Genomic DNA, 24,595 nt, shown 5'->3' on the forward strand with positions numbered 1-24,595 from the left:
GCAGCACTTGGCATCAGCCATCCGAACACCGTGGAAGATGGAACGTTCTCTTGCTCAAGCCGGAAAGTGAACGTCGTTCTCGAACTCGAATTCTCGGCAAACAGCAACCTGCCGCTGCTCTACATTCACCTCTTCACCACCAGCACCAGCAGGGAATCCTCCGGCCTCCGGATTCACCGGCATGAGGCTTCAGTTTCAAATAAAGAGCAATTATGAAGCGCTTCACGTCTCCGTGTGGCGCGGTGCGCGCCAGATGAACGCAAAGCAAACAGCAATGGCCCGTTGCCACGCGACGCGCGTCTCTATGCAAAACGAATCAACGCTTTAGAAAGGGAAGAGAACGGTGGCCATCACGTGGCGTCGATGGCGCAAATCCGATGATGCTGTTGCTGCCGCCGGTGATGAGCTCTCGCTGGTCCGATAAGAAGGTTGGTGGTGACGGTGACCTTGCGTCCGGAACCGGAACGACGGCATCACAAATGTTCCTAGACGTCCCCGACGTGGCGGTCTGTTGTACTTGATCTTAATTAGGAGATCCTTTCCAGCCACCAAGCCGCAGCGCTGACCACGTGATGTCCTGATCAGTCCGATCGACCTTTCCGTTGTATGCGTGCCAAGCGAATGTGACATTTTCTTCCCCACGATCTGCTGAACTTTCGAAGCAGTAAAGCGGCTTTAACTAGAGCACTAGGTCGGTCCTGGCGAGCCCCCATTTTATTGAGCTCCTCCTCCAGTGAAGGTCGCGCGCGAAGGGCTTTCCATTTCACTCACTCACCGTTCGCCTTCATCTTCGCGGTCTTCTGCGATCATCCGCCCATCCGCGTCCGCTGGGGAAGGAAGGAAGCACGCGTTTCTGCGCATCGAAAGATCAGGCCCCCGCCCTTTCGACGACGTCAGAGCCACTAAATGCCATCTTCAAGGTGTACCGGCCAAGTGGGCCCGGCTTAAGTGAAATTTGAAACACGAACTGTGTGGCTCGTGGTTCTGGTTGCGCGATCGCCAATTTATCATCACGATCGTACGCGCAGCGCACCGCAAACCGCAAAAGGAGCCACCGCGAGCATGAACATGAACTTTATCGAAAGAGGCAGACCTGACCAGGCCAAGTTTTTACGTTCGGGGGACCAACAAGTTGACAGCAGCAAGTCGCGGACCTTATCGTGCAGCGTGCGCGCGCGCACACACAGGCATGACCTGTGACAACGTTGGTTTGGTTGATGATGCGTGGAGCCGTTTACAGTGCCGGTAATGGCGAGTGGTAACCTTTTCCGTGGCGCATCCTTGGATCTCCCCGGATTGTCGAGGGATCGCGAGCCCTCCGTTTTTTTTGATGGATCAGCAAAGGGGACCTTTCAGAGGCATGGGCTCACCTGCTGGGCTCTCCCTTTTTAACCTTTTTCGGGGTTGAGAAATGGCAGCTTGACAGAGAGAGAGAAAGAAACGGACAAGCAAATGGTTTTGCGCCATTACCAGACGGTCGACCACCACCACCAGGTGTCGAGGCAGCTTAGCGTTCTTTCTCTCTTCGTTAACCTTCGCACGACTGCCTCTGCTGCTGGCACTGCTGCTGCTCTATGTGTGTTTTTGAGATAACGGACCACAAATTGGTTTATGGAGCGCGTTCTACTTCGTCAGCCAGTGTGTGAGGGGGCACCAGCAGTAACAGTAGCACCGGCGACCCGGCGACATCAACCCACGGGTATTGATCTGATTAAAATGTAGATCCAGAACAGAACAGAGCCACTAGAACGGAGCACAGTTTGACGAAGTGACAAACTATGCGATCACCAGAGCTCTCGAGTGTTGGCACTACAACAACCTGATCAACTATCGTGGCCACCTCCATATGGTGCACCAGGTGCCCCCAGTGCGATCGCCGGGCGTGCTGCCACCAGCAATAAATCATCCATAATCACTACAATTGACTGTAAATCGGCACCTGGTCACCGGGTGTCTATTCCCGGACCACCGATCCCTCCGATCACCGAGGGGCCACTTATCAATCACTGCGATCGCTGTGGACGTAGAGATCGCTTACGATTCGGGCGCAGGGAAAAGGTGTAACATTGTAGGCACTCCCATCTGTGTAAACATGTGAGACCTTCGCGAATGAAAGGGACACCAACCAGCTTCGCCTCCTGCGCCTGGCTGATCAAGCGCTGATCGCCGCGAACTACCTGGCGGATCAATCACTCCGCTTCATAAACACCCAACCAACCCAGCTGACGGACCTTCTTGGTGCGAGGCGACACATTAGAACGGTTTTGCCTTTTACAGACCTCCTTGTGGGCTATGTGGTGCGCTTCGCTACGGTTCTTAAGAGTAGAGAGTATGCAGCATATATGGCGATCGACGACGACGACGACGATGTCGATGGTGTCGGTACATTATGTCAAATCACTGCGCGATCCAGCACGATCCGCTCACAGCTCCTGCTGCGGTGAACCGACTCCAACGCCGAAAGATTGTGAAGAGATCACTAATGGGAGTGGACAGACGGAGGCGCGCGGGGAAACGGTAATTTATTACCCGATTTTACGCCCCAGACCTGGGCACATTATGAAAAGACTTCCTGATTGCAGCGAAGCCGCCAAAAAGGCTCCTTTTGCGCAAACAACAAACCAACCAACCAGCCAAGCGCGATCGCCGCTCGGTCGAAAGGCTTCTTCGCAAAACTGGATCGATCGTACCGGGGCCCGGGCGGTATCGGTGCTCTTTCCGGCTTCCCGGGGAGACGGACACGATCATGAGGCAGCACAGCTGCAAGGTGATCATGAAATGAATGGGGAGGCGCTTCGCGTCCCAGGATGGCTCGCTGAGCCGATGGCGGTGGTCGGTGTTCTTGACCTTTCAAGCGAAAGCGCGTGCGGTGAACGGATAGTCGCTGCCCCCCGGGGGGCAGGATGCTGCTGATGCGATCCTGCTCCTGCTGCCTCCTCTTCGCCTTCGGCACGAGGATACGCCAGCGGTCGTTTGTTTGGCTTTTCGGTGTCCGGTCTCCAGTCCAGTCCGGTTAGCTGCGTGTTAATGTTTCGATTCACCTCGGTACGAAGATGCGATCAGTGCTTGGGCGGCTCGTCGCGGCCACGACCATTCCTGGCCCAGTGTCCCATCCCGGATTGCGGTTGGCCTTGATCGTGTGTGGAGCGTGGAGCTGTGGGATGCAGTGGGCCCCTCGAGGATGAGGTACGGATGAGAATGGTGATGCAACATCTGACTGACATTTCATCACAAGGTTAGCCAGTATTCTGGAGCAGGTTTACGTCATTGGTTACGTTGGCAAGAATATCGGTCCGAAGGAGTAGAAGCACCACGTCGCAGTAGAGCAAACATAGCAGTCTGAAGATGGTGCTTGGAATAATCGCAAATGCAGCTACAGTCGTAAGTGAAACCACGCAAATCCATCTTTCTTTTATGGTACAACGAGAGAGAGAAAGAGAACGAGATCTTCCTTTAAACGGGTACAACACAACGGATCATTATGCCTGTCAACACAACCCCTACACGACATCCGAGAGCGCTTCGTACTCGATCAGCGCCAACTGACGGACAGTGGCTGGACAACATGTGCAATTACCGTCTACCGGTAAAGCCACAAATAGATGGCCGCGGATAGCGCGAAGTCAACCAAGGAACAGAGCGACTGTCAATGTCAATCATGGCCACTTCCTCCGTTCTGTTCTGCACGAGATGCTTGTTTGTGTCGACAATTGGCAAACAACCAACAGAAAGAGACGAGCTACAACCGTTTTAGAATGTGTTCTGTCCACCATTATCCTTCAGCAAACGATGAAAGTCACCGGCATCCTGACCTAGTGACGCGGTGGCCATGGTCGGCTACTTGAACTAGTTGCGTGGCTCGATACTTGTAACCGCCTGAAACGAAAGCCAAGCAGAATGGCCAGAACGGTACAGCGGTACGTAGGTTGGTCAAGTTCAAGAATTGAGGTTACACCCAACGGCGCCATTCAACCGAATCGTCTGCCATATTCAGGCGGTTCACTTTCTACTGCCCCAAACACCAACAGCTGACTAGAACAGAAGCTCGATGGAACTTATTATAAAAACCATCGACCGTTCGATCGAGTATCATCAGTTCACCAGTCGCATCTGCCTAAGTAACTAACAATCAAAGCATCGCGAACCGATTTGGCCACCTCAAAATGTTCCTCAAAAACCTGTACCTATCGGCGGTGCTCGTGGTTTGTGTGGCCGGTGCACGTCTGAAGCACCAGGTGGCGTACGAGACGGCCGTTGAGCACGAACCGAAGCTCCATCATCAGTTCGAGGAGGTCGATGCGGGCAAGGAGCTGGCGTACGATGAAGGAACCCCACAGAAAGGCGATTCCGGTGCCGAGGATCACTACGCGTATCCCAAGTATCAATTCGAGTACGGTGTCAAGGATCCGCTCACCGGTGATCACAAGAGTCAGTGGGAGATGCGCGATGGTGATATTGTCAAGGGTAAGATTGGCCGGATCGGTGGCGACAACGACGTACTTCAAACGAAGAGAGATAATTTATCCGGAATAACCGTTTTCGCTTGATCACAGGAGCGTACACGCTGGATGAGGCCGACGGTACGCAGCGCATCGTAGAGTACCGGGCCGACGATGTCAACGGATTCCAGGCGATCGTAAAGCGGATCGTAAAATCGGAACCGGCGCACGAAACGCTCCAGAAGCTCGGAACCCAGGAGCCATCGGCCATGGTTGGGCAGAGCTACAGCAAGCTGAAGAAGTTTAGCTAATGCTCCTTGCCGGAGAGTTCCTTCGCCGCGATCGCCATGATGATTTGCATAAAATAAAGACGAGTTCGTGCATCGATCGTGCACTCAGTCGAAGCTGAATTGATCGGTCCAATCGTCGGCGCGCGCACAATAGAAGGAGGAGGAGCAGGAGGATGACATGATGACATTCAATGTCATGTTCCGATCAAGAGAGACGCTTGTATTTGTGTGGACCCATCGACAATCGCGTCGGCAACACATTGATATGCAATTGCAATGGCGTAGAATGGCACGAATGGAATGTCCCGTCGCTGTGCAATGTCGTGTCTTCATCTGCTGTGTTGCTGCTGCTGCTGCTTGGTTATTGATCGGTTTATAATTTATTCCTTTAGCAGTGAACGCACCCCAATGGGTGGGCTGCTAGATTGTCTGTTCGTTATTCTTCGTTTACACAACCACCGAGGCGAGTAATTAATTTGAGCAACGTACATAGCGTTCAGCGTTGATCAGCTTCTCCAAAATAAGGAGATGGTATTTTCATTTATTAATCCATTCGATTCACCACCACACAAACACCGGATTGCACCTTGCATGAACAGCAATTACGTAGCGGGAGAGTGGGAGAGAGGAAGAGAGGACCTTTTGAACTTAGTGGCCACACAGAGTTCAGCTGCTACTAAAACCGACGATCATCTTGGACGACGACGCAATCCTTTCGACGACCTAGACGGCACAGTCTGATGGCTGGAGATGGTCACCACCAAACAGCATCACGCTGATTGCTTCATTGTGTACAATCAATTGAATGGCTTTGTGTGCGACCCTTAGCACGTGCTGCTGCCCCAGGTTACTTCTCGGCCACCTTCTCGGATCCATCGGAGGTGTCCTCGCCGTCGCTCACCGTCTCCACCACCCAAGACTCATCTTCGCGCTTCGCACAGATATTATCTCATATTTTATGTACTTTGCAAATGTGGTCGCACACCATTCAACACTAACACCTGTGCCTTCAGCGGTACCTTCTGTAGCACCCGGTCGGGGAGGTTTGCTGGCAACCTTCCACGGTCATTACATTGCAGTAGGAGGAGAAGGAGGCACTACGGATGCTGATTGCGTTCCAATGTGCGCGAGCTTGAGCGCGCTCGCGCGCGCGCGCGCACCACAAACCATTAGCCGATTTCTAGTCGATTTCCCTTCTCTAGACCACCTTCCCATCATGCCCATCGATTCCTAAGGCCAGCCACCATCACCAACACCAGTTGGCTAGGTCTCGCCGATGCGCCGAGTTTCCTGTGAGCGAACCGTGCGAGCCCGACCCGGGCGAAGGGCTCTGCGCATCGCAAAACCCAATTTCCAACCCAAGCCAGTCGAGAGTCGCTAGTAGTCCAGACGGCGGGCTCGGAGTGTCGTCATCTGCGCATCAATCGAACGATCGAACCGATTGCGGATCAATTCACGGCGGCTTCTTGTGCCCGTGACTGCCACATTGTCACCGATTGTCGATTGGGCGATTCTGGCCACTGGTTGGCCATCAACATTCATCATCATTGGTATCAGCGAAAAAAAAAGAGTGTGCCCGATAGAGAAGTGAACAGCGAAAAAAACTCAATTAGTGGTCCGTTCGATCGCGAGTTCTTTAGGTGACCGCGGATTGCGCGATTCTAGCGGAGTGTGAATTCAAACCGTGGTGCAAACACTCACACAGCTACACATTTTCGCTTGGTTGGTGCGGTTTTTGCGGATAAAGAAAAGGTAAGTCCTTTGGTGTCGTCGTCGTCGCCGTCGTCTTCGTCGTTGTTGGTTCCCTTCCTGCCTGCCTGCCTGCCTCATCACCAAACCGAAAGTTAACGCCGCGTGATTAATAACTCTAAGCTTCTTTTATGTGACGCGAGCGCCGGCGTGAAGTGAGAGAAGATCAGCGGCAAACCACGGCAACAACCGCTCAGTAGGCTGCTTGATTTATGACGGACAGAGTGCTGCGATTGCGAAAAGTAAAACGGAGAAAATGGCGGGGCAGCAGCTCGGTTACTCTGTAAACAGTAATCGTCGCCAAGCATCTCAGTAAACGTCTTTTAAGGGATCACCGGATTGGAGTACCAGCCACCGAGACCCAAAGTGTCACGCCATGCGGCGCATCTTTAAATTTGAGCATGAGGGCCCTGAAAGATCACGCTTCAACTGCTGGCCTGCACCGTAATGATCCGGTTTCGGAGAGTCATTTCCTCGAGGGCATTCGCCAATCTCTGGTCTGTTTGGATAACCCGGGGATAAGGGGCCCGAAGTTGGACACTAAATTGGAAGTGAATTATTGCGCAAACTATGCTTCACTGGCCTCGCAATACGGAAATGCCGGGTGCTAGCGAGCGAGTGAGAAAATGGTTTCGATCGCCATCACCAATTAGTGATTCTTAGTGCTTCCCCTTTTGTCGGAGGCTTTAGGTGGCTCGGGAGCGATAGTTTTGCTGGCTGCTCAACGCGCTGTTGCGCCTGACAAACGGTAATAGAAAGTCTCTCTTCTCATTTCGGGGATCATTAATCAGTGAGATAGCTTTAACTCTGGGGGACGGCTGTGGGGAGAGCTGTTGGCTATGTTCATCAAAATGCATAACGAGGAGCCAACGATCGTCGCAGATCGTTGTGCTGTGTGTGAACCACCGTTCGTGGAACGAGCGATTGAACTAAACTAGCAATTTGTCGGCTCGTAACTCCGGTGGATTCGCTGAGTCCGTGATTAACTGATCATATACCGTGCACTTGGGGCATCCAAATTGTTCGCGCAACCATTCTGTCCACCCACTTGCACTTCAAAAAATGGCAATGGAACGACATTGTGCTGATGATTTATAAAAAAGAAAATTCCAAACATCATCGTTAGTGATGAGAGCAGAATGGACATCTTAACCCCCGGGAGGCTAATGGAACCCTCGGTGCTGACCAGACGGTCAATGTCAGTTGGGGTCCTTGAAGAACAGGTCGCTTGATCAGCCAGCACGCGGCAGTCAATCAAATCGCACCAGACTAGTGTGGAAGCTGTCAGCACCTTCAACAGAGACGACAAACTCCTTTTTGGTCCGTTTCGGTAACATTAACACCGTAGGGATTGCTGATATTTGGTGTGCAAGTGAAAGGCCAACCAGGTTAAACGGCTCTCCGGTACGGTGCAACATTGTAGGACGAAAGTGGCGACATAAATCATGCATTATTCATCAACCTAGCCTAGACCCCTAGAACAGCTGGTCAGCGCGAGCGCCGCCGCTTGCGCTAAAGTTTCAATTAATCGCGATCGATCGCGATCACCTTACGGTGCGATATCCTTCCTCTCGAACCGTGCTAGCAGCAGCGCGAATCGACTGCCAACACCCAACGGAACACCTCCTCTGAAGCTGACCTCCGTGGATCCGTCGATTGGCACTTATCTGACGCTGGCAGCTCACCTCTCCAATCTCCGCTCGTTCTAAATTATGGCCCCTCCCGCTCGAGGGTGTACATCATTGCACAATGGACAGTTTTATGGGATGTTAGGACACTTTACGTTCTCACCTTATGTCATCACCAGCGGCTCACTGGCTATAGCTTATCAATCATGCTGCCAGCTACTCAGCACCATCCACTAGCCAGCCAGTAACCCAGTCAGCCGCTGCGGCGATCCAAATCGCGCTGCAAATCTCCTCTGCACTGCGCCCGAGTGAGCGACTGATAAATTGTTAATAACCGAGCGACCATAAAGGTGCAGCACTCCTCGCGTAAGGTTAAAGACGGTGGCCACCACCATCGCGGTTTGCGGTTTTTTTGGTTTTGTCGCTGTCGCTGTGCCCCGCGTCGCCGAGGTAGTCGAGATGTATCGCGCGCTCCGAACCGTCGGAGTAGTGCCGGAAAATGGAGCCAACCTAAATTGTCCAAATCGTTTCGGTGCGCGTTTGGCGCTACAGGGCGCTGCTACATCCCCTTTTTGGGGCGCCGATTTGCTCTGTGGGAGCACACATTGCACGCGAATTCACGCCACGTTGGCCAACCGATGGCCACCGGCGGGTATGGTCGCACAGAGAGAGAGAGAGTGAGAGATCGGTTAATCTATTGCGGGTGCAACTGTTCGCGAGCGAACGAGCTGCCAGCGAGGAACGGACGCTGGTAGTCTCGTCGTCACGACACCGACGGCCAATCGGAGCTGCAAAATTGGTTCGTTAATCTCGACACTTGTTCGGTGTAACTGGTCCTCCCCCTCGCTTGCTTACCCACTGACTTCGCCATGAATGATGTGATCTTCAGTTCGTGCCTTCAATTAGCGCGCTAATTTGCATACTAATAAACACCAATCCAGGACTGTCTCCCTGGAGGGCATTCCCTATGGCCAGTCGGATGGGCACGATCGGTGCATTAAAGCGCATTAGAAGTCGCGTAAATTTAACCACGATACATGGACACCTTCGTATCAATAGGTGATCGTTCGACTCGCCGATCGTTAATCTTCTTAACGATCAGTGGTCCAAAGTCGAGTGCTCGACCATCGGACGCAAGAGCACAGTTGCAAGAGTCTGCTCATTGCTGCTTGACGCCCTCGGCTACCATAACCTTTCCACGCCCCAAAATAAAGGTTGCCACGAGGCCCTGAACTCTGCCTCGGCCTCGGGGTGCTCTCACACGGTCACTGGTGGTCGAAAAAATTAATTATCCTCGTCTAATTTGCTGCAACCCACGTCCGAAAAGCCGGGAAAACGGCAAAAAACGCATCGTCGAACCATCATCCGGTTGTCCGGCGTGTCCAGTTCATCCATCCAGTGGCAGACAGACCTTCGCGCGATGGGCACGCGCGCGCTGATGACCGGATCGGTCAACCGATATGGTACCGTTGGCGCCTGAGGTTTGGCCGGAAAGATAATTAACATTTCGGATCAGCAGCGTTCGCCATCTGGCTCTCTCCTCCCTCTCTCTCTCTCTCTCTCGCTGCGCGGTATATCATGCAGAGCTGTCAAAAGGGTTCATCAAGCGTTCAGGGCACGGCTGCATGACCCAGGGGACCTTAGGTAACGGTTTCGCGATGCTTATCAGGGGCAACACCCTTTGGCCACTCAGCGGCCATTCCATCGAACTCCACCGATATGTTACGCAAGTGCGCTCCAGGAGCGCAGCTCTCTGTCTCGCGAGAAGTTCTCGATGCGATCGCATTTGGTTGCGGATCGATCGCCACGCTAACGTGATGACGAAATGAATCGCTCAATGTGTCGAGCAAAGCACCGATGATCGATGGTTGATCGGAATGGGAGTGTCACTGTAGACGTCGTCGTCGCTGTCGCCGCCAAAGCAGACCCAATGCAAGCTTTAACTCTTTATTAAAGTTCGATTAGCCATTTAAGCAAAGAGCGCACCAGTCGATCCGTGCCACCAATGCATCTGGCGTCTCGTTTGTTCAGAGAAGCGAAAATCCCACGGCACCACGACGCAACGCATAGTGATCGTGGCCTATCGAGATGGAACGCATGCGTCACCACGCTCGCGGCACCAACAAAAACTCAATTTACGCCTCCGGAACGGATGTCACTCTCTGTGGTTTGGTTGTTTCGATTTTTGTTTTTAATTTTCCCTCGCCGACGAGTCGGCGCGGTAATGAGTATACGGCACGGTCACAATGTACGCCTTTTTGGAAGATCCATATCGCGCCACGAACCTTCCCGCTGAAGCCACACATATGCCACCAGGGTGTGACATTTAGCAGCAGCAACAGAACAGGGCCGCCTGCCCTTGAGCAACGCAACGAACCACATTAAATGAGATCGCAGAGGGGGGGGGGGGGGGGGAAAGGGGTCTCGAAGCGAATCGAATACCGAATCGGTTCATCATAACGCCTGCATTTGCATATGCGAGAAGAATGAACAATACGCGCGACGTGGTGTGGGAACCCGGTGCGGATCCGTTTGGAAGCGACAATAAATGGATTTCTTCTCTTCGCCCGTTCCGCTATCGGTCCCTCTGGATCGAATCAGATCTTGCCACCGACTGGCGTGCCTGTGTGTGTCGAGCGATCATCACATTGGCAGCAGAAAATTGGTTCAAGACAGCATTCAAAGGCGGCCACGGCATTCGGACGGACCGCGGCAGCTGCTGATGCTGAAAACAAAACCGTGCGAGGTGAGGTAAGTGTCAAGTGTAGCGAGTGTCCGTCCTTGAGAGGCTTATTACGATTCGCACATGCCCGGCAATGGCAACAACAGCAAACGCAGTCAATGCCAAGTTCATGCCAAGCTGGGCAGGAAGCGGGCGCGAATCTCGCACAAAAACAAGTCCCTCGTTAAGTGATCGCCAAAAGGGAGAACTTGCCGTCAATGACACCCACTGGGGGTTGGCACTGGGTGGCGGTACCTTACCGAGTCAGCACGACAGCCTCTGACTGATCGCATCTTCTCCTAACCGTCGCCGAGGTTTAAAGAAGACGTTCATCAACGTCTGTCTGTCGCTGTCCCCCCCCCCCCCCCCACCCCGCAACTAACGATTCATCCACTCGGTACGTTCCGTTTCCTGCAAAACAAACAACACCGTCAGCCATCTTAGGTCCTGCTCGGGGGTCGGTTCTTTAATTGGGGAAAAAACCCCACAACTCGCGGTGGTTCAGGTTGGTGAACTGAGCTGGAGACTCCGCTAGAGTGCTAGCAGGAATGGCTTTGATCGTGATCTTGAGCGAGCTTGGCTTAGCGAGAATAGAAGGGAGCTAAGGCATGGGCTCAAAGAGGATGATCGCGGCGCATCGCAGAACGTGAAGATGTGAATCGTGACGATCACATCATGACGTGAGGGAGATCATCGAACCATGGGGCATTTGATTGCCTACCGGGCTCGCCGGGTTCAAGGAGACATAACTGGAATGGTTCTAAGGGGGCGCAATCGGCGCAACCGGTCCGGAAAACGGAAATGATTCACCCCTTTGCAATCAAGCACAATGGGCGACCGATTTATGGTCGGTGAGTCAATTGAGCTGGTCAGAGGAAAATAAAATGACTCAAAAATAACTTTTAGCTGATGCTAGAGTTGCTTTTTGGCGGCGTGTCTCTCTTCATGCACTAATCCCTCCAAAGCAGGATTTCACGATTTTATTGCTCATTTGGAAAAAGGGAAATACCGGTTTGCACAGTGCAGAACAATACTGCCGTGGTGTCCTTATCAACTCAAGTCAAAGCAAGTGTCAAAGCTTTGATGAATCTCTTCGCCGTCGCCACCAGTTCTTGGAAGAACTCACCAAAATCCCAACGCCAATTCTTGATGATACACACGCGCGTGACCTTTTCGGGAGGGTGTTTAATCAATCTATGGCAAGCGATTTAATCGAATGAACAACAAGTGAACCCGTTTTTTCGTCCGAAATGTCACCATCATTTAACGGCGAGACAACCCACGCTGCGCGAATTGAACCAAATGTTAATCCGGACAGGCCTCGGGCAGCACGAGGAATCCAGAGCAGAAAACAGACAAAATAAAAATGAAAAATCCCGAAAAATCCTCTGGCATCGTCCGCGAATCGACAACAAAACAATACGACCGATTGATCGCCACCACCAGCAAGGGAGTTCTCGTGTGGTCCAGCCGACCATCCTCCAGCGATCGCACATGACGTGCGACGCAAATATCAAGGTCAAATGCTTAAATTTCAGGAGCAAGTGAACGGAACGACGCCATCGTTCGGCCTTCGGGAAAGAGGTGGACGAACAACAACAACAGCCCAAGGGAAACGGGCGCGAAAAGGTAAATGACACGCTGCTGGATCGTTAAATTCCAGACATTGAACTTCAACGATTGTTTAAGCGACGAACCGCCCCTTGGAGGACAGGAAGCGAACCAACGATGTTTTGATAATACTAATTACAGTCTGGAATTAGTATTTGGTAGATTATTAACATCAATTTTGACTCTTTTTCATTTCTCAGATGTACCTGATTCTACTCTGTGCCGGCCTGTTTGGCCAACTGTTCGTGCATTTGACGGTCGGCGAGCATTTGGTGGAGTTCGTGTCAAACTATCAGCGTGCAGCAGAGGTAACCAATATCCCTCCTTGCATGGCATAACCAGATTCACGATAAGAAGCAAAAGATTTATTAAAAAATCAAGTTTATAGCAGTGCATTCATACGAGCTAGTGCTAGGCTTTGGAGTAGTGCGAACGGACGACCATCGATGATGACCACGGTATCTTGCTTTTGCTGCCAGCCACCCAGCAAACCACAAAACCCTTGGTTGTGCGCGGTATTTGGGACACTCATTTCACAAAACTATCGCGTACATCGCTTCGGCAATAAATCAAACAGCGGGACCGCTAGCTAGCGAGCGGGGCCAAACTGGTGTGCTCCACACAGCATCGCGCCCGACGGCGAGTTGAACTTTTGGTTGAAAGAATTTATGACGCACAAATTACATTCAATTAGCGAAAGTGTAGCCGATGGTTTGGTTTGCTCGCGGTTCGGGAGCCACCGTACGTATGGCAAGTATAACGCCCCAAGGGGAGGTTCAGCGTAAACCACCGCAACCACCATGTGGATGCGGTTGCCCGGTAACGACGACAGTAGTATGCTGCGTACCAGAACAACGACTTCGTTGCTCCGAGACTGCTTCGGCTCCATTTGCGAGCTTCGAATAGTTTTGCTTCTTTTTCCATCTCTGCGTCGTTGTCGCGAGCTGCAATTATGTTTCAATTAGGAAATTGAGCTGCTTATTACACCAAACTATGATCTCTCTCTCTCTCTCTCTCTCTCTCTCTCTCTCTCTCTCTCTCTCTCTTTCGGTCTCTGCGTTCCCTTTCTACAGATTGATTACTCGTTCCGGTATTACATCGATCATCCACCGACCGGCGTATCGCTGGATCACTGGGAGAATCGAAAGGGAGACTACGTGCACGGCGGCTACGGTGTCCTTGAGCCGGGAGGATTCGTGCGTACGGTGCACTATGAGGTTGAAGGTGACAGTGGCTTCCGCACGGTCATCAAAACAACAGCTCCAGGTGAGTGTTACGGTCTCTGTATACCTTCCGGATCGGTATGCCCCAAACCCGCATCCTCTCCAATGCTTGCAGGAAGTTCTCAGCAGTACAACATACACAGCTACGGCAAGAAGATGCCACCACCACAGCCACTGTGGAACACGAAACCGGTGGCATTCGTACAAGGGAACCATAAACCGTAGAATGACCGCAGTGTGCTCGACGGTTCGATTCGTGAGGCTATTTTAAGAGGATCTCCGATCATCAGTGGCATAACACGCGGCTTCGAAGACAGCAGCAGCAGCAGCAGGCCATCTTCTTGCGGTGCTGCCGAAGTGTCGGTGTGCAAAATATCTTTGTCTGTTTAGCCATATTTAGCGGATAAGAGTTAATAAAGATCGTTTAGCAGGAAATCTGATTTGTCGATTTGATGTTTAAATTTTTATGTTTTCTCATAAACTTATCCGATCGTCTCCTCGTAAAATCATAAACGATTCGGTAACAGCTTGTTCAGATTCATCGGCAAACTGAGTCTCTATGTTTTTTCTGTGTTAGCAAGGCCGAGGCCACCACTATTCACTGGAAATTCTTTTAAGGTCCAAGCAAATTAATAAAAGAAGAAAACAAAAAAAACCGCAAAATGATCAACCTGCCGACCGATCTTCTCATTTGGCGGGATGATTAATTTTAGCAACAATCATCATTGGTCTGTCCGCCTCTCTCTCTCTCTCGCACTGGCCGTCGATCGAGCCAAAATTAAGTTCAAGGGCACGCGCGGCGAGACCCCGAAAGCACACTGTTAAAGTTCAATCAACTGCGGTCGCGGTGTGGCGAACAATCGATCCGGTGGGTCCATGATCGCGAAGGCGATCGCGAGGTGATGGTGGAGTAGGAGATGGAAAGTTGCATGCTACTTGCAACGAACCGACTTGTTGGAGCGGCTGGTTGCTTGCGGCGCTCGTGATCGCGAACGATCGTTGATCGATTCACCAGCTTACTCCTGAATGTATGTGCCCGATCGTTTTATGAAATCGATCAAAAGGGTCTCGACTAAAAGGGAGAGGAAAATGGAAAATCTTCCGAGCGGTGCTGTGGAAAATTTTTGATGAATTTGGTTCACTGATAAAAGTAGGTTAATAGAAAAAACCAGCTATTGCCGATGTGTATCTTGAAACCAAATGTACCAGGATCTATTCCTGGGATTCTTTGGAAAACCGAAGGAAATTTAGAAAACTCTACAGACAATTTTCTTTATTTTTACATATCTGGTGCATTTCTGAGCGTTGTATGAATTATTGTTTTTAATTCAATTATTCAAAGCTTATATTGTCAGGTACGATTAATCATTAATTAATGCCTTAGTCTATAAGCAATTTATCTTAATATTCCTTTAATCTACGCCCTTTATCCTTTATCTAAAATACATAAACTGTGATCTAATTGAGTCACAGACAAAATGGTTTTTCAAAATCAAAGTCACATCCATGACCACGATCACGTGTCGATCGAATCTGTCATCTGATTGCCTCTCTTCAACCAATTTCGCTGCCATAGCGTTCGTGCATAAAATTGAGCATATAGCCATTATGCAACTGCTGGCACTGCTGGCCACTTGATAGCAGAGAGTTAAAAGATGTCGATCGTCTCAACCAAACCCTCTCCTTCATCAACCAACCAAACATCGAAAGGGGCTACTGCTCCATTGTTATTCATCTTCTAGAAAACAAGCGCCGTCTCGCCGAGCGCCAGGTGTCTGATATAAGCGAAACGAGAGCCCTCTCGGCTCAAGGAGGGCCATGACGACGACTGCTGACTGCGCGGGGAGCCAATCGAAAAAGAAAAACTCTCACTCTCATTAATCATAAACAAACTGACCACATCGCCCACAAGCCCACCAGCCAGCTAGCCAGCCAACAAACAAACGGTGCAGCGAGCAGCAATTGTGATGGGAGCCCACTCCGCCCGCCCACCCGCCTGGCCAAAAGGCGAAGACATAATAACCCCCGAGCGGCCGAGAGAGGTGGAGTGGAAAGTGAAAAATGTCTGCAGCATTGAGGTGGAGGCGGCGTAAAAGGAAAACTAATGGGCTCGCAGCTGGGGCGCTCACTCGCTGAGGTGATCCATTTGAGCATTGGGTACGCGCGCGGTGGCATCGAATTCAAGTTCAACATAATTTTCCTCACTTTCAGCATCGACGGTGTTAGCCGCCATTGATGCAATCGGGCGCACGGTTTCAGTGGAGCGTAAGCTCAGCCCCTGGGTCCCCGAAGTAGGTCAGTCGGGCTTGGGGCTCTGGTATTGTTGGGTTAGGAACAGGTTGACGCTGGATACCAGGGAGCACACAGATACACACGTGCGCGCTTGGTCTACGATTATTTCCGCGAATTAAATTACCCACGTCCATTGACTGCGCACGAGCGAGCGAGCTGCAGATTGGTTCATCTCGTGGTCGCTGTCTGGCGAGACCTTCTAGAGCCAATACGCTTACAATGTGTTTCCCTCTGGACTGCTAGCACCTTGCATTGGAATGGTATGCGTTTCTGTCGTCGCGCCGTCGTTAAAACTGTTTTTTATTTACTATTTCATGAAGCACAAACATTCCATTTACTTTTCGAAAAGTTTTCGCAACACGCTGTCAGAGTCACTTGCAGTCTCCTGAATACAAGATTGGCCTGACGCGTAAAACGAGCACACCCTTATGCAAGCCGGCCTAATAATCACTTATTAAAGTGTCATCTGTTCGGTGCACACCCACCCACACCCACAGCTGAGGGACCGCCGAAACCAATAAAGCGATCAATCAGCGGACGACGACGTGGACGACGATGGCCGAGACAGCAATTAGGTGGACCTTCTTTCTCCACGATTGATCCATAACACGGAACAGAGCCCTTGCTCAACACACGCTGCTGCTGCTGCTGCTGCTGCTGCTACTGTTGATGCTGAGGCAACTCGAAGGCAAAGGCCCCTTCTCCCTTCATAAAAAAACCCCATTTTTTCCCTCGCTCCGTATGTAGGTTTGTATGTTTTTCCGTTGCCGTGCGCTGCCTCCGATTTCGGGCCTCTCCGTCACTCTCGGCACGGAAAATGACATGCCAGCTCCGGCGACCGACTGACTGACTGACTGAGCGAACATACAAGACAAGAGAAGACCAGTGGCGTGGCCACCGTCAAATCACCGGTCAACTCTTTTTTCATCATTCCACCTGCAAGCAAAACCGGCAAAGGGGTTTTTCCCTTTCCTTTGCATTCCATATGTTACGCTAATCGCGAGCTCACTGCGATGGAATTCGAGGACGTAGGGCCAGACCAGGCACCGGTGGGATCGCATTTAATGTTTATGCTCGCCCGGGCGCGCGCACGTTCGATATGCTGGACCTGCTTGAAGGGGGACACTTTGTCAAACCTTCCCTCACGGGAGTTGACCCATTTCTGTGGACAATGTCTCGAGGCGATAGCACACCAATGCCTTATGCTGCAGCAATGGAGTTCGCGAAATGGAATTGTAAATAGTAGGCGAGAGTGTCATGTTTTTTTCTTGAGCATTGGTTGCCCTGCTTGGTTGGCAACCGTTCTATACGAGGCCAGCTTGTGCCAATCTGTTTTGCGCTGATCGATCGATTCGCAATCTACTCGAATCTTAGCAACCGGCGATAAGAACCGCTCATGCAAATCGCATGTTACTCATCGCTACATCGCAAAGGCATCGGTGTGTCAATCGTGGCGCTGATAAAGGCACGATCGTTCGTCTCGTTCGATCAAACATTGAAGCTCGCCCAGCGCAAGCGTTCACCGAGCGAGTTTTCCGAAACACATCACAAGATCCATGCATTCCACGCGGCTTCTACTTCTTGCACCGAGCGGGGACCTTGCAGCACCACCGTGGGCTGCGCGATCGCCTTGAAAATGGACCATTCGGCAAATTGCGCTGGTCATGGCGTGGCGTGTCGGTAGTGTGCGCCATGACCAGCTTTCGTCATCGGTTCGTGCCTGGAACAGGCGTCGTAAAGCAAAAAAAAAAAAAAAAACGGGCGTAAAACGGAGCGCGCAGGCGCGACTTCCAATCCATTACATTACCCCGGTCGGCGTCAACTGCGATGCGTGATGGTGCCAAGTTCGTGCCAACGGATACGTGGCCTGTTCGCTTTTCCATTAGAGGCCGTGAGGCTGGAAAAGCAAAACAGAACGCAAGACAGACACACACAGACACACCGGGCGTCAAGGTGACGATCGAATGATCGACTGAGGTGGCGCGAGAGTTGCCGCTTTTTTTTTTGGCAGCATTGGGATGCGAAAACTGTGCTGCGAGATCGGTTTCAAAACATGATCATCGGACGATCGTCGACGTGATCTACGGTGAAGATCGAGGAAGGGCTACTGACTTTAAAAGTTATGAGCATTTCGATTGCAAAGCACACGCCGCCGAGGAAGTAGCCGCCAAAACGTCAATCATCATCAACGCGCCGATGTATTTGTGATCTCTTGAATGATGAGCGACACTCTTCCATAAATCGCTTGACATTTATAAATGTTTCAACAACACCGGTAAGCAGTGGCGATCGCGACTGACCAAGCTAGAGAGACGCCAACCGTAGTCGGTTTGATTATCATGATCATAAAAGCTCGACCTGCCGTGCGCTGCACCCCAACGCAGAGGCGCGCTGCAGCGGATGGGAAAGCGTCCGTGCGGCCGCGGTTACGGCGCTTTCGGACTGAACCAGCTATATTGCACCGCGATCACCGGCGTGTTTCCGGCGCCGGTCGGTCGTTTGATAATTAATCTCTGCTCCGAAAAAAAGGTTCGAACCGATATCCAAATGATCGCTAACGGCTGTGGGATCAACCCGGTTTGAGGCTTCTCTATTTAGATCGATTTATGTAACCGCTTCGACCGCCACCGGCGTTGGGGATCGCTCCGATGAGCAGTTTGATTGGCCACATGGCATGCTTTTTGGAAAAGGGATTTTTAGGATTTTGTATCGCGACATACAATGCCGGGTTCGATGGTGGAAAGTAGAGCATATCTGGCCGGTCAAGAACGCGATCGTTCACCGAATGCAAATGCCGTCGCTTGTGCTGCATTCCTTCACGCCACTAATTGTGCGACACTCAGGTCACACGCAACGCTATTCAATTAGCTGTCAGGCTTCAATTACAGTGATCCAAGCGAAGGATAATTGGCTCCACTTCCCAGGACCACCTTGCCGTGTTCTGCATCAGGTGCGAGGGCGGGGGCTCTAAAGTGGAGCAAACGAAGCAACCTTTAGACTCTAATGGCTTGACTCCTTTAGACTCTAATTTGATGTGTTTTTTGTTTTTCGGTAAACCTTACTGTGAACCGATCATTTGCGAACAATTTATGCTAATGTGCAATGCAGCCTCTACAACAACAGAATGGTGTGATATCTGTCTGACCACTCCACTGGGCACGTGCTCGCACACAACACATACGCAGACGATGCGCTTGCAGCAATCATCGATCATCGACCGACAGCCCCAAAAACCCATGAAGGATCCGGACGATCAACACCACTAATGGCCGACTCATTAGCAATTGCCACAGGGCTCAGGGCTTCTCAAGACACCAACACACACAGAAACACCGATAGCCCGATAGTCGTGCGTGAAGTGCGCTTTTCATCATCGCGACCGACGAGTGCGGGTGGAACAAATGATTTCAATGTCTTCGCCACACGCTTCTCACGAAAAGTCTCACAAACACAAACCTTTTGAGAACCGTTTGAGGGTTGTTGGACCTTTTACGATCGGTTCTTGCGCTCTCGGAGAGGGAGGCTCACACGGCCACCCCTTACACACTCTCTCACACCGCGCAGTGTTGTACCATGGCCGATTCACCCAATTAATTGCCACCGCCACTGCTGCTGCTGGCGCTGACGTCCGTTTTACAGTTCTTTGAACCGTTGCGGTGGCGTATGGGGAGTGCAAGCACCGTCGAAACCGTCGGATGTCCTCGAGAACGCCAGAGGCCACGTGCAGCAACAGTTTTCAACGTATAAAACCGTTCAACCGTTGGCAGAACGGCATCAGACGAGTTTAGTGTGCTTACCGGTGTGCAGTGTTTAGTGTTGTTGTGCCTGTTCGCCAGTTCCTTCCCTAAGTGATCCCTATCAAACCAATATCCGTTTTCAAACCTCGAAAATGTTGCGAGTGAGTACCCAGGAGTCGACCCAGGAGGATACGTCTCAGGAATACGAAGTTCTGGAGTGATATGCAACAGAGAAGCCTGCATCCTTTCATGTTTTTCCGTTCGTTTCGTTTGTCAGTTTGTGTCCGCCATCGCCATACTGGCTGCGACGGCCGTCCAGTCGGCTCCGGTCGAACCGGCCCACTACGCGTTCGTCACGAAGCATCACCATGTGCCGGAACCGCACCATCACGTCTTCGAACAGGTGCACCACCAGCAGCAGCAGCAGCAGCTGCTGCATGTGGTACCGGCGGTGACGGCTCACTATCCGGTGGAGTTGCTGGAAGATCAGCACTACTACCAGCACCAGGAGCCACAGATTGTGCTGGCGAACGACAAGTACATTGGGGAGGCTCACGAGCACCATCATCATGAGGCACCGGCCACTAGCTACAGCGACAGCAACGATTACAGCAGCCTGTACGGTGGTAAGCAGGTGTCGCACCTGTACGACAACTACCAGTACGGCCAGTACGATGCCGGTTACGCCAAGAAGTACGACGAGTACAACGCTTACCCCAAGTACAGCTTCGAGTACGGTGTCGATGATCCGCACACCGGTGACCACAAGAAGCAGTGGGAGTTCCGTGATGGTGACGTTGTGAAGGGTAAAGGGAGTCGTCTTTGCGGCTTCGAGTTGCCGTTTACTAAAATTCTACCGGTTCGCCGGGTTTTTCCCCCCAGGTGGATACATGCTGAAGGAAGCCGATGGTACAACGCGCGTCGTCGAATACACCTCGGACGATCACAATGGATTCAACGCGGTCGTCAAGAAGTTTGGCCATGCTCACCACCCAGAACCGAAGCAGCACAACGCGTACGGGTACATCGGTAACTACGCCGGTGCTTACGCCACCGGAGATCACTACAGCAAGGGAGCTACCAGCTACGCGAAGGTCTGGAAGCAGCACTAGGGAGGCATCTTGCGGATCACACCAAAGAGAACCTAACCAAGATGGAGATGCACGAGCAAAGCTGAGATTACATAGAACCCGCGAAAACTCAGACGACCTAGGCCACGTTCAGTTGACAGACGTAATTATTTATTGTTACCGAGTTTGCTGTTGAGCATTGAGCTGGATTGGTGGTGGTTCTGGCCACCAGAGCCACGCTAAATGAGCAGACACCTTACTGTATTGCAAACGTGTTTATGCTTTTTTTAAAATAAAACTTCCTATCTGTGATTGAAACAAACATTGCTTTTTGTGTAGCTTTTATTTATCGATATTTCTCTATAGTTTGATCTTCGGCGAGCGCATTTCATCTGGAAGATGGTGAACTAGCTTGAATAAATTAATCGATCAAGGCAAAATAAACGATTTTATTGGAAGCAAATTATGTTGTAATAAATGCGATCCTGAATCCCATACGCCTTACCCTCTACGCCATTTGCATTCGTTTTAAGATTTCAATGAACCTAACCGTTAATTCTTATCAATGCGCAGTAATGCATATGGTAGAAAAGCTGGTGATGGAAAAGAAAGCTACTAGGAATACATTAGAAGGGTTCAGTGTGGCAGCTCTTCTGTATACACAACAAATACGATGGCTTTAAAAACTAGAAAGAATGCACTTTCAATGAAAAGAAATCAGCCAATTGGTGGTTAACTAAACGAACATAATTGAACAAAAATCTGCTTAGACCAACTAGTCGTCTGAAAAACTGATGATGAAAAAGATGAAAATTTGAAAGAAAATACTCTTCAGAATTAATTAATTTTTCATGACCTTCACTTCTGATGCACCCATTTGCTTTATCCCACTTAAAGGTTTTGAATTTCTTACATCGTTTGTCATCGATTTCAAGGATTGAAAGATTGAACAATTAGTATTTGAAGAAATGTATCTCTATCAAACTCATCTCCATTACTCTGTGCACATGCACATCGACTCCATTTTCAAGGACGAAACCATATTTCGCACCGAGCTAATTTTGCGCACACCTCCTTATGGCGCTACGAAAGCAATCACGTCGATACATTCGGCATAACACGGCAGAGCAGAGAAAGGATGCGCAACAGCGATCTCGTGGTAATTATCCTAACCGAAAAACACATTGGCAAGCGTAATAATGATGCGTGGGGTACGAAAATAGAGTCAAAAGTGGATCATCACAACAACGCTGCAGCATGAGCCGCTCAAGTTCAGTTCCATTGCTAGCACCCGCACCAGGGAGCAATTAAATGTGCTCATCCAAGGCGTTTGTTGTAGGTGGACGAGCGAAGAAGAGCCAGCATCCATTTCGCTATAAATATTCAGATTCTGGGACGAATAGAGCATCAGTTCAACGGTAGCTTTCGCATCGAAAACATCTCCGCAGTGAAATTCAATCTCAAACAAAACAAACAAAATGTTCAAGGTAAGTAGTAGAAAAACACTCGAAACAGAACAGTTCTAATGATTATGTTCTCGACATTCTACAGCTCCTTGCACTCATCGCCTGCCTGGTGGTTGTTGCCTCCGCCCAGTACCATGTTGCGGAGCATGAGCACAAGGAACACTATGCTCACCCGAAGTACAAGTTCGAGTATGGAGTGAAGGACCCGCATACCGGTGACCACAAGAGCCAGTGGGAGGTTCGGGATGGTGACGTTGTCAAGGGAGCCTACACGCTGGAGGAGGCCGATGGCACGCACCGCGTGGTCGAGTACAAATCGGACAGCCACAACGGTTTCGAGGCCAATGTTAAGAAAGTCGGACATGCCCATCACCCACAGGCGCACCCAGTCCACCCAGTCCACCCAGTCCACCCAGTCCACCCTGTCCATCCCATCCACCCCGTGCACGTTCCGGAGCACCATGGACACGGATCGGGTGCCAGCTACGTCAACGTTGACAAGCACTACTAAATTGACCAAAGCAGCGCTCTAAATCGATGGAATAGGCAAATGTGATACACTGAAAACACAAACATACCAAACACACAGATACACCTGCAATGAATAAAAAGTAAATCAAAAGCAAAATAATCAATCTACCGCCTTTGGAACGTTTTTGCAACAACTGTTAAAAGATCCGAATGATGATCAAAAGCAAATAAAATATTGATCGAAAAGAGTTTTAATGGGTTGTTAGAACTTAGATCAATACAGATAAAATGTTATACTTTCAAATATTAGAAGTCTCATATACTGTTGCTCCTTCAAATATTTGAAGACAGATATGCAGCAAACACCATTGCATTTCACTAATGCTGAAATGTTTATCATTGTAATGAAGAATCCTATCAATATTCAAATCAACCACATATCGTTAATCTAAAGTGATAATAGATCAAAAAGAAAAAGGGTTGCTAGAACAAATTATCATCCTCCAGCGAACATCTGTTTGTAGATATGCATATGTTTTCTCCAGATGATTTTAGATATTCAATAAATGCTTCAATTGTGTAAAAACGATTTCTTTATTTTATGCCACCATTTCGGGTTAACCAAACACATTGATTTATTATGTTTGCTTCATTTGGAAAGTTTTCAACCAAATTTCTCGAGCTTTTATGTTAATTTCTTCTTAAACTTATTTATTAGTTTACATTGAACAACATTTCAATCACAAAGAACAACAGAAAAGACGGATTTGTTAAAATCACAATATATTTATTAAAGGAAAACGTGGAAATCGAGAGAGTACAAAGGCTGGTGACAGTTCCTTCAGCCAAGAATGCGTTTCTCGTCACTGAGAGGTTTAAATTTTCCGGAATAGTAATCAAAAAGAGCATTTTGTTCCCTTGTTAGTCCTGTTTGCAGCTACAACCACAAATGAAAGACAGTAAGTTTCCATATCAACAGCAGTTTACTATTTTCCGTATCTTCATGACGTCCTCAGGCTTCTGGATTCCCTTCGCGGTCCGGTTCATCGGCTCAGTAGTGTTTGTCCAGGCTGGCATAGCTGGCACCCGATCCGTGACCGTACTTGGGGGCACCGTGAGAAGCGGGAAGTCCTCCTCCGTAGACCTGCGGGTGATGAGCATGTCCGACTTTCTTAACATTGGCCTCGAAACCGTTGTGGCTGTCCGATTTGTACTCGACCACGCGGTGCGTGCCATCGGCCTCCTCCAGCGTGTAGGCTCCCTTGACAACGTCACCATCCCGAACCTCCCACTGGCTCTTGTGGTCACCGGTATGCGGATCCTTTACTCCATACTCGAACTTGTACTTCGGGTGATCGTGATGCTCCTTATGCTCGTACTCCCGTCCGTAGTACTGGGCGGAGACAACAACCACCAGGCAGGCGATGAGTGCGATGATCTGGGGAATAAAAATAAAGATAAGAGACTGGATGGATGCCCAAAACGTTTCCTGCAGCAACCGGTTATACCTTGATCATTTTGAAATGTTTTTTTTTGCGGGGCAATTCCTTTGAGTTTTCTACTCCACGTAGTACACTAGGCTTTGCTAGAGTCGAAGTCGAACTGATGAATGATGGAGAGCAGCAGAATGATATATTTATATGCACACATCCCAGGGACATCCCAGGCTTTTGCCAACCGGCCAACCACACAGCCTTGTTCTTGAACCACTCTGATCGCGTTCTTCACTTTATTCTTCTCAGCCGGATCGCATTTCCAATTCGCGGCGTCGGCATCATTTCACTTTTCATCAAAGCTACCTCTGCGTGCGCTCGTTCATTCGTCGAAACAATCCGCTCTCCATCCGTACATCTTGATGTCAGAGTGCCATGCACGAACGCACGCATATATGGCCTAC

General features: G+C 50.2%; 4 protein-coding genes and 1 pseudogene across 4 annotated transcripts; 4 read left to right on the forward strand and 1 right to left on the reverse strand.

Moving 5' to 3' along the window:
• The first annotated feature begins 4,163 nt into the window (after positions 1 to 4,163).
• Positions 4,164 to 4,750, forward strand: LOC126576767 (uncharacterized). Its single transcript, XM_050238073.1, has 2 exons — positions 4,164 to 4,464; positions 4,554 to 4,750. The coding sequence occupies exons 1-2, from the start codon at positions 4,164 to 4,166 to the stop codon at positions 4,748 to 4,750; spliced, it is 498 nt and encodes a 165-aa protein (XP_050094030.1).
• Positions 4,751 to 6,068: 1,318 nt separating this feature from the next.
• Positions 6,069 to 14,056, forward strand: LOC126576146 (cuticle protein 8). Its single transcript, XM_050237290.1, has 4 exons — positions 6,069 to 6,481; positions 12,640 to 12,747; positions 13,513 to 13,705; positions 13,778 to 14,056. Exons 2-4 carry the CDS (start codon positions 12,640 to 12,642, stop codon positions 13,885 to 13,887), a joined length of 411 nt encoding a protein of 136 aa, XP_050093247.1. The 5' UTR covers positions 6,069 to 6,481; the 3' UTR covers positions 13,888 to 14,056.
• A 4,156-nt stretch (positions 14,057 to 18,212) lies between these two features.
• LOC126576769 (uncharacterized) lies at positions 18,213 to 20,803 on the forward strand. The gene is made up of 3 exons (XM_050238074.1): positions 18,213 to 18,229; positions 19,923 to 20,497; positions 20,574 to 20,803. The coding sequence occupies exons 1-3, from the start codon at positions 18,213 to 18,215 to the stop codon at positions 20,801 to 20,803; spliced, it is 822 nt and encodes a 273-aa protein (XP_050094031.1).
• Positions 20,804 to 21,899: 1,096 nt separating this feature from the next.
• Positions 21,900 to 22,738, forward strand: LOC126576770 (cuticle protein 7-like; annotated as a pseudogene).
• A 1,011-nt stretch (positions 22,739 to 23,749) lies between these two features.
• On the reverse strand, positions 23,750 to 24,215 carry LOC126576771 (cuticle protein 19-like). Its single transcript, XM_050238075.1, has 2 exons — positions 24,207 to 24,215; positions 23,750 to 24,136 (listed from the first exon to the last, which is right to left on the reverse strand). The coding sequence occupies exons 1-2, from the start codon at positions 24,213 to 24,215 to the stop codon at positions 23,750 to 23,752; spliced, it is 396 nt and encodes a 131-aa protein (XP_050094032.1).
• Between the last annotated feature and the right edge of the window lie 380 nt (positions 24,216 to 24,595).

The sequence above is a fragment of the Anopheles aquasalis genome, chromosome 3 (assembly GCF_943734665.1).
Source record: "Anopheles aquasalis chromosome 3, idAnoAquaMG_Q_19, whole genome shotgun sequence".
Taxonomy (NCBI): domain Eukaryota; kingdom Metazoa; phylum Arthropoda; class Insecta; order Diptera; family Culicidae; genus Anopheles; species Anopheles aquasalis.

What these genes read in the sequence shown, in the direction of transcription:
- LOC126576767 (XM_050238073.1), top strand. Translation starts at nt 4,164, where the DNA reads ATGTTCCTCAAAAACCTGTACCTATCGGCGGTGCTCGTGGTTTGTGTG. An exon ending in CGATGGTGATATTGTCAAGG is followed by an intron (nt 4,465 to 4,553) that starts GTAAGATTGGCC and finishes GCTTGATCACAG; the next exon opens with GAGCGTACACGCTGGATGAG.
- LOC126576769 (XM_050238074.1), top strand. An exon ending in TGATGGTGACGTTGTGAAGG is followed by an intron (nt 20,498 to 20,573) that starts GTAAAGGGAGTC and finishes TTTTCCCCCCAG; the next exon opens with GTGGATACATGCTGAAGGAA.
- LOC126576146 (XM_050237290.1), top strand. Translation starts at nt 12,640, where the DNA reads ATGTACCTGATTCTACTCTGTGCCGGCCTGTTTGGCCAACTGTTCGTG. An exon ending in ACTATCAGCGTGCAGCAGAG is followed by an intron (nt 12,748 to 13,512) that starts GTAACCAATATC and finishes CCCTTTCTACAG; the next exon opens with ATTGATTACTCGTTCCGGTA. An exon ending in CATCAAAACAACAGCTCCAG is followed by an intron (nt 13,706 to 13,777) that starts GTGAGTGTTACG and finishes CAATGCTTGCAG; the next exon opens with GAAGTTCTCAGCAGTACAAC.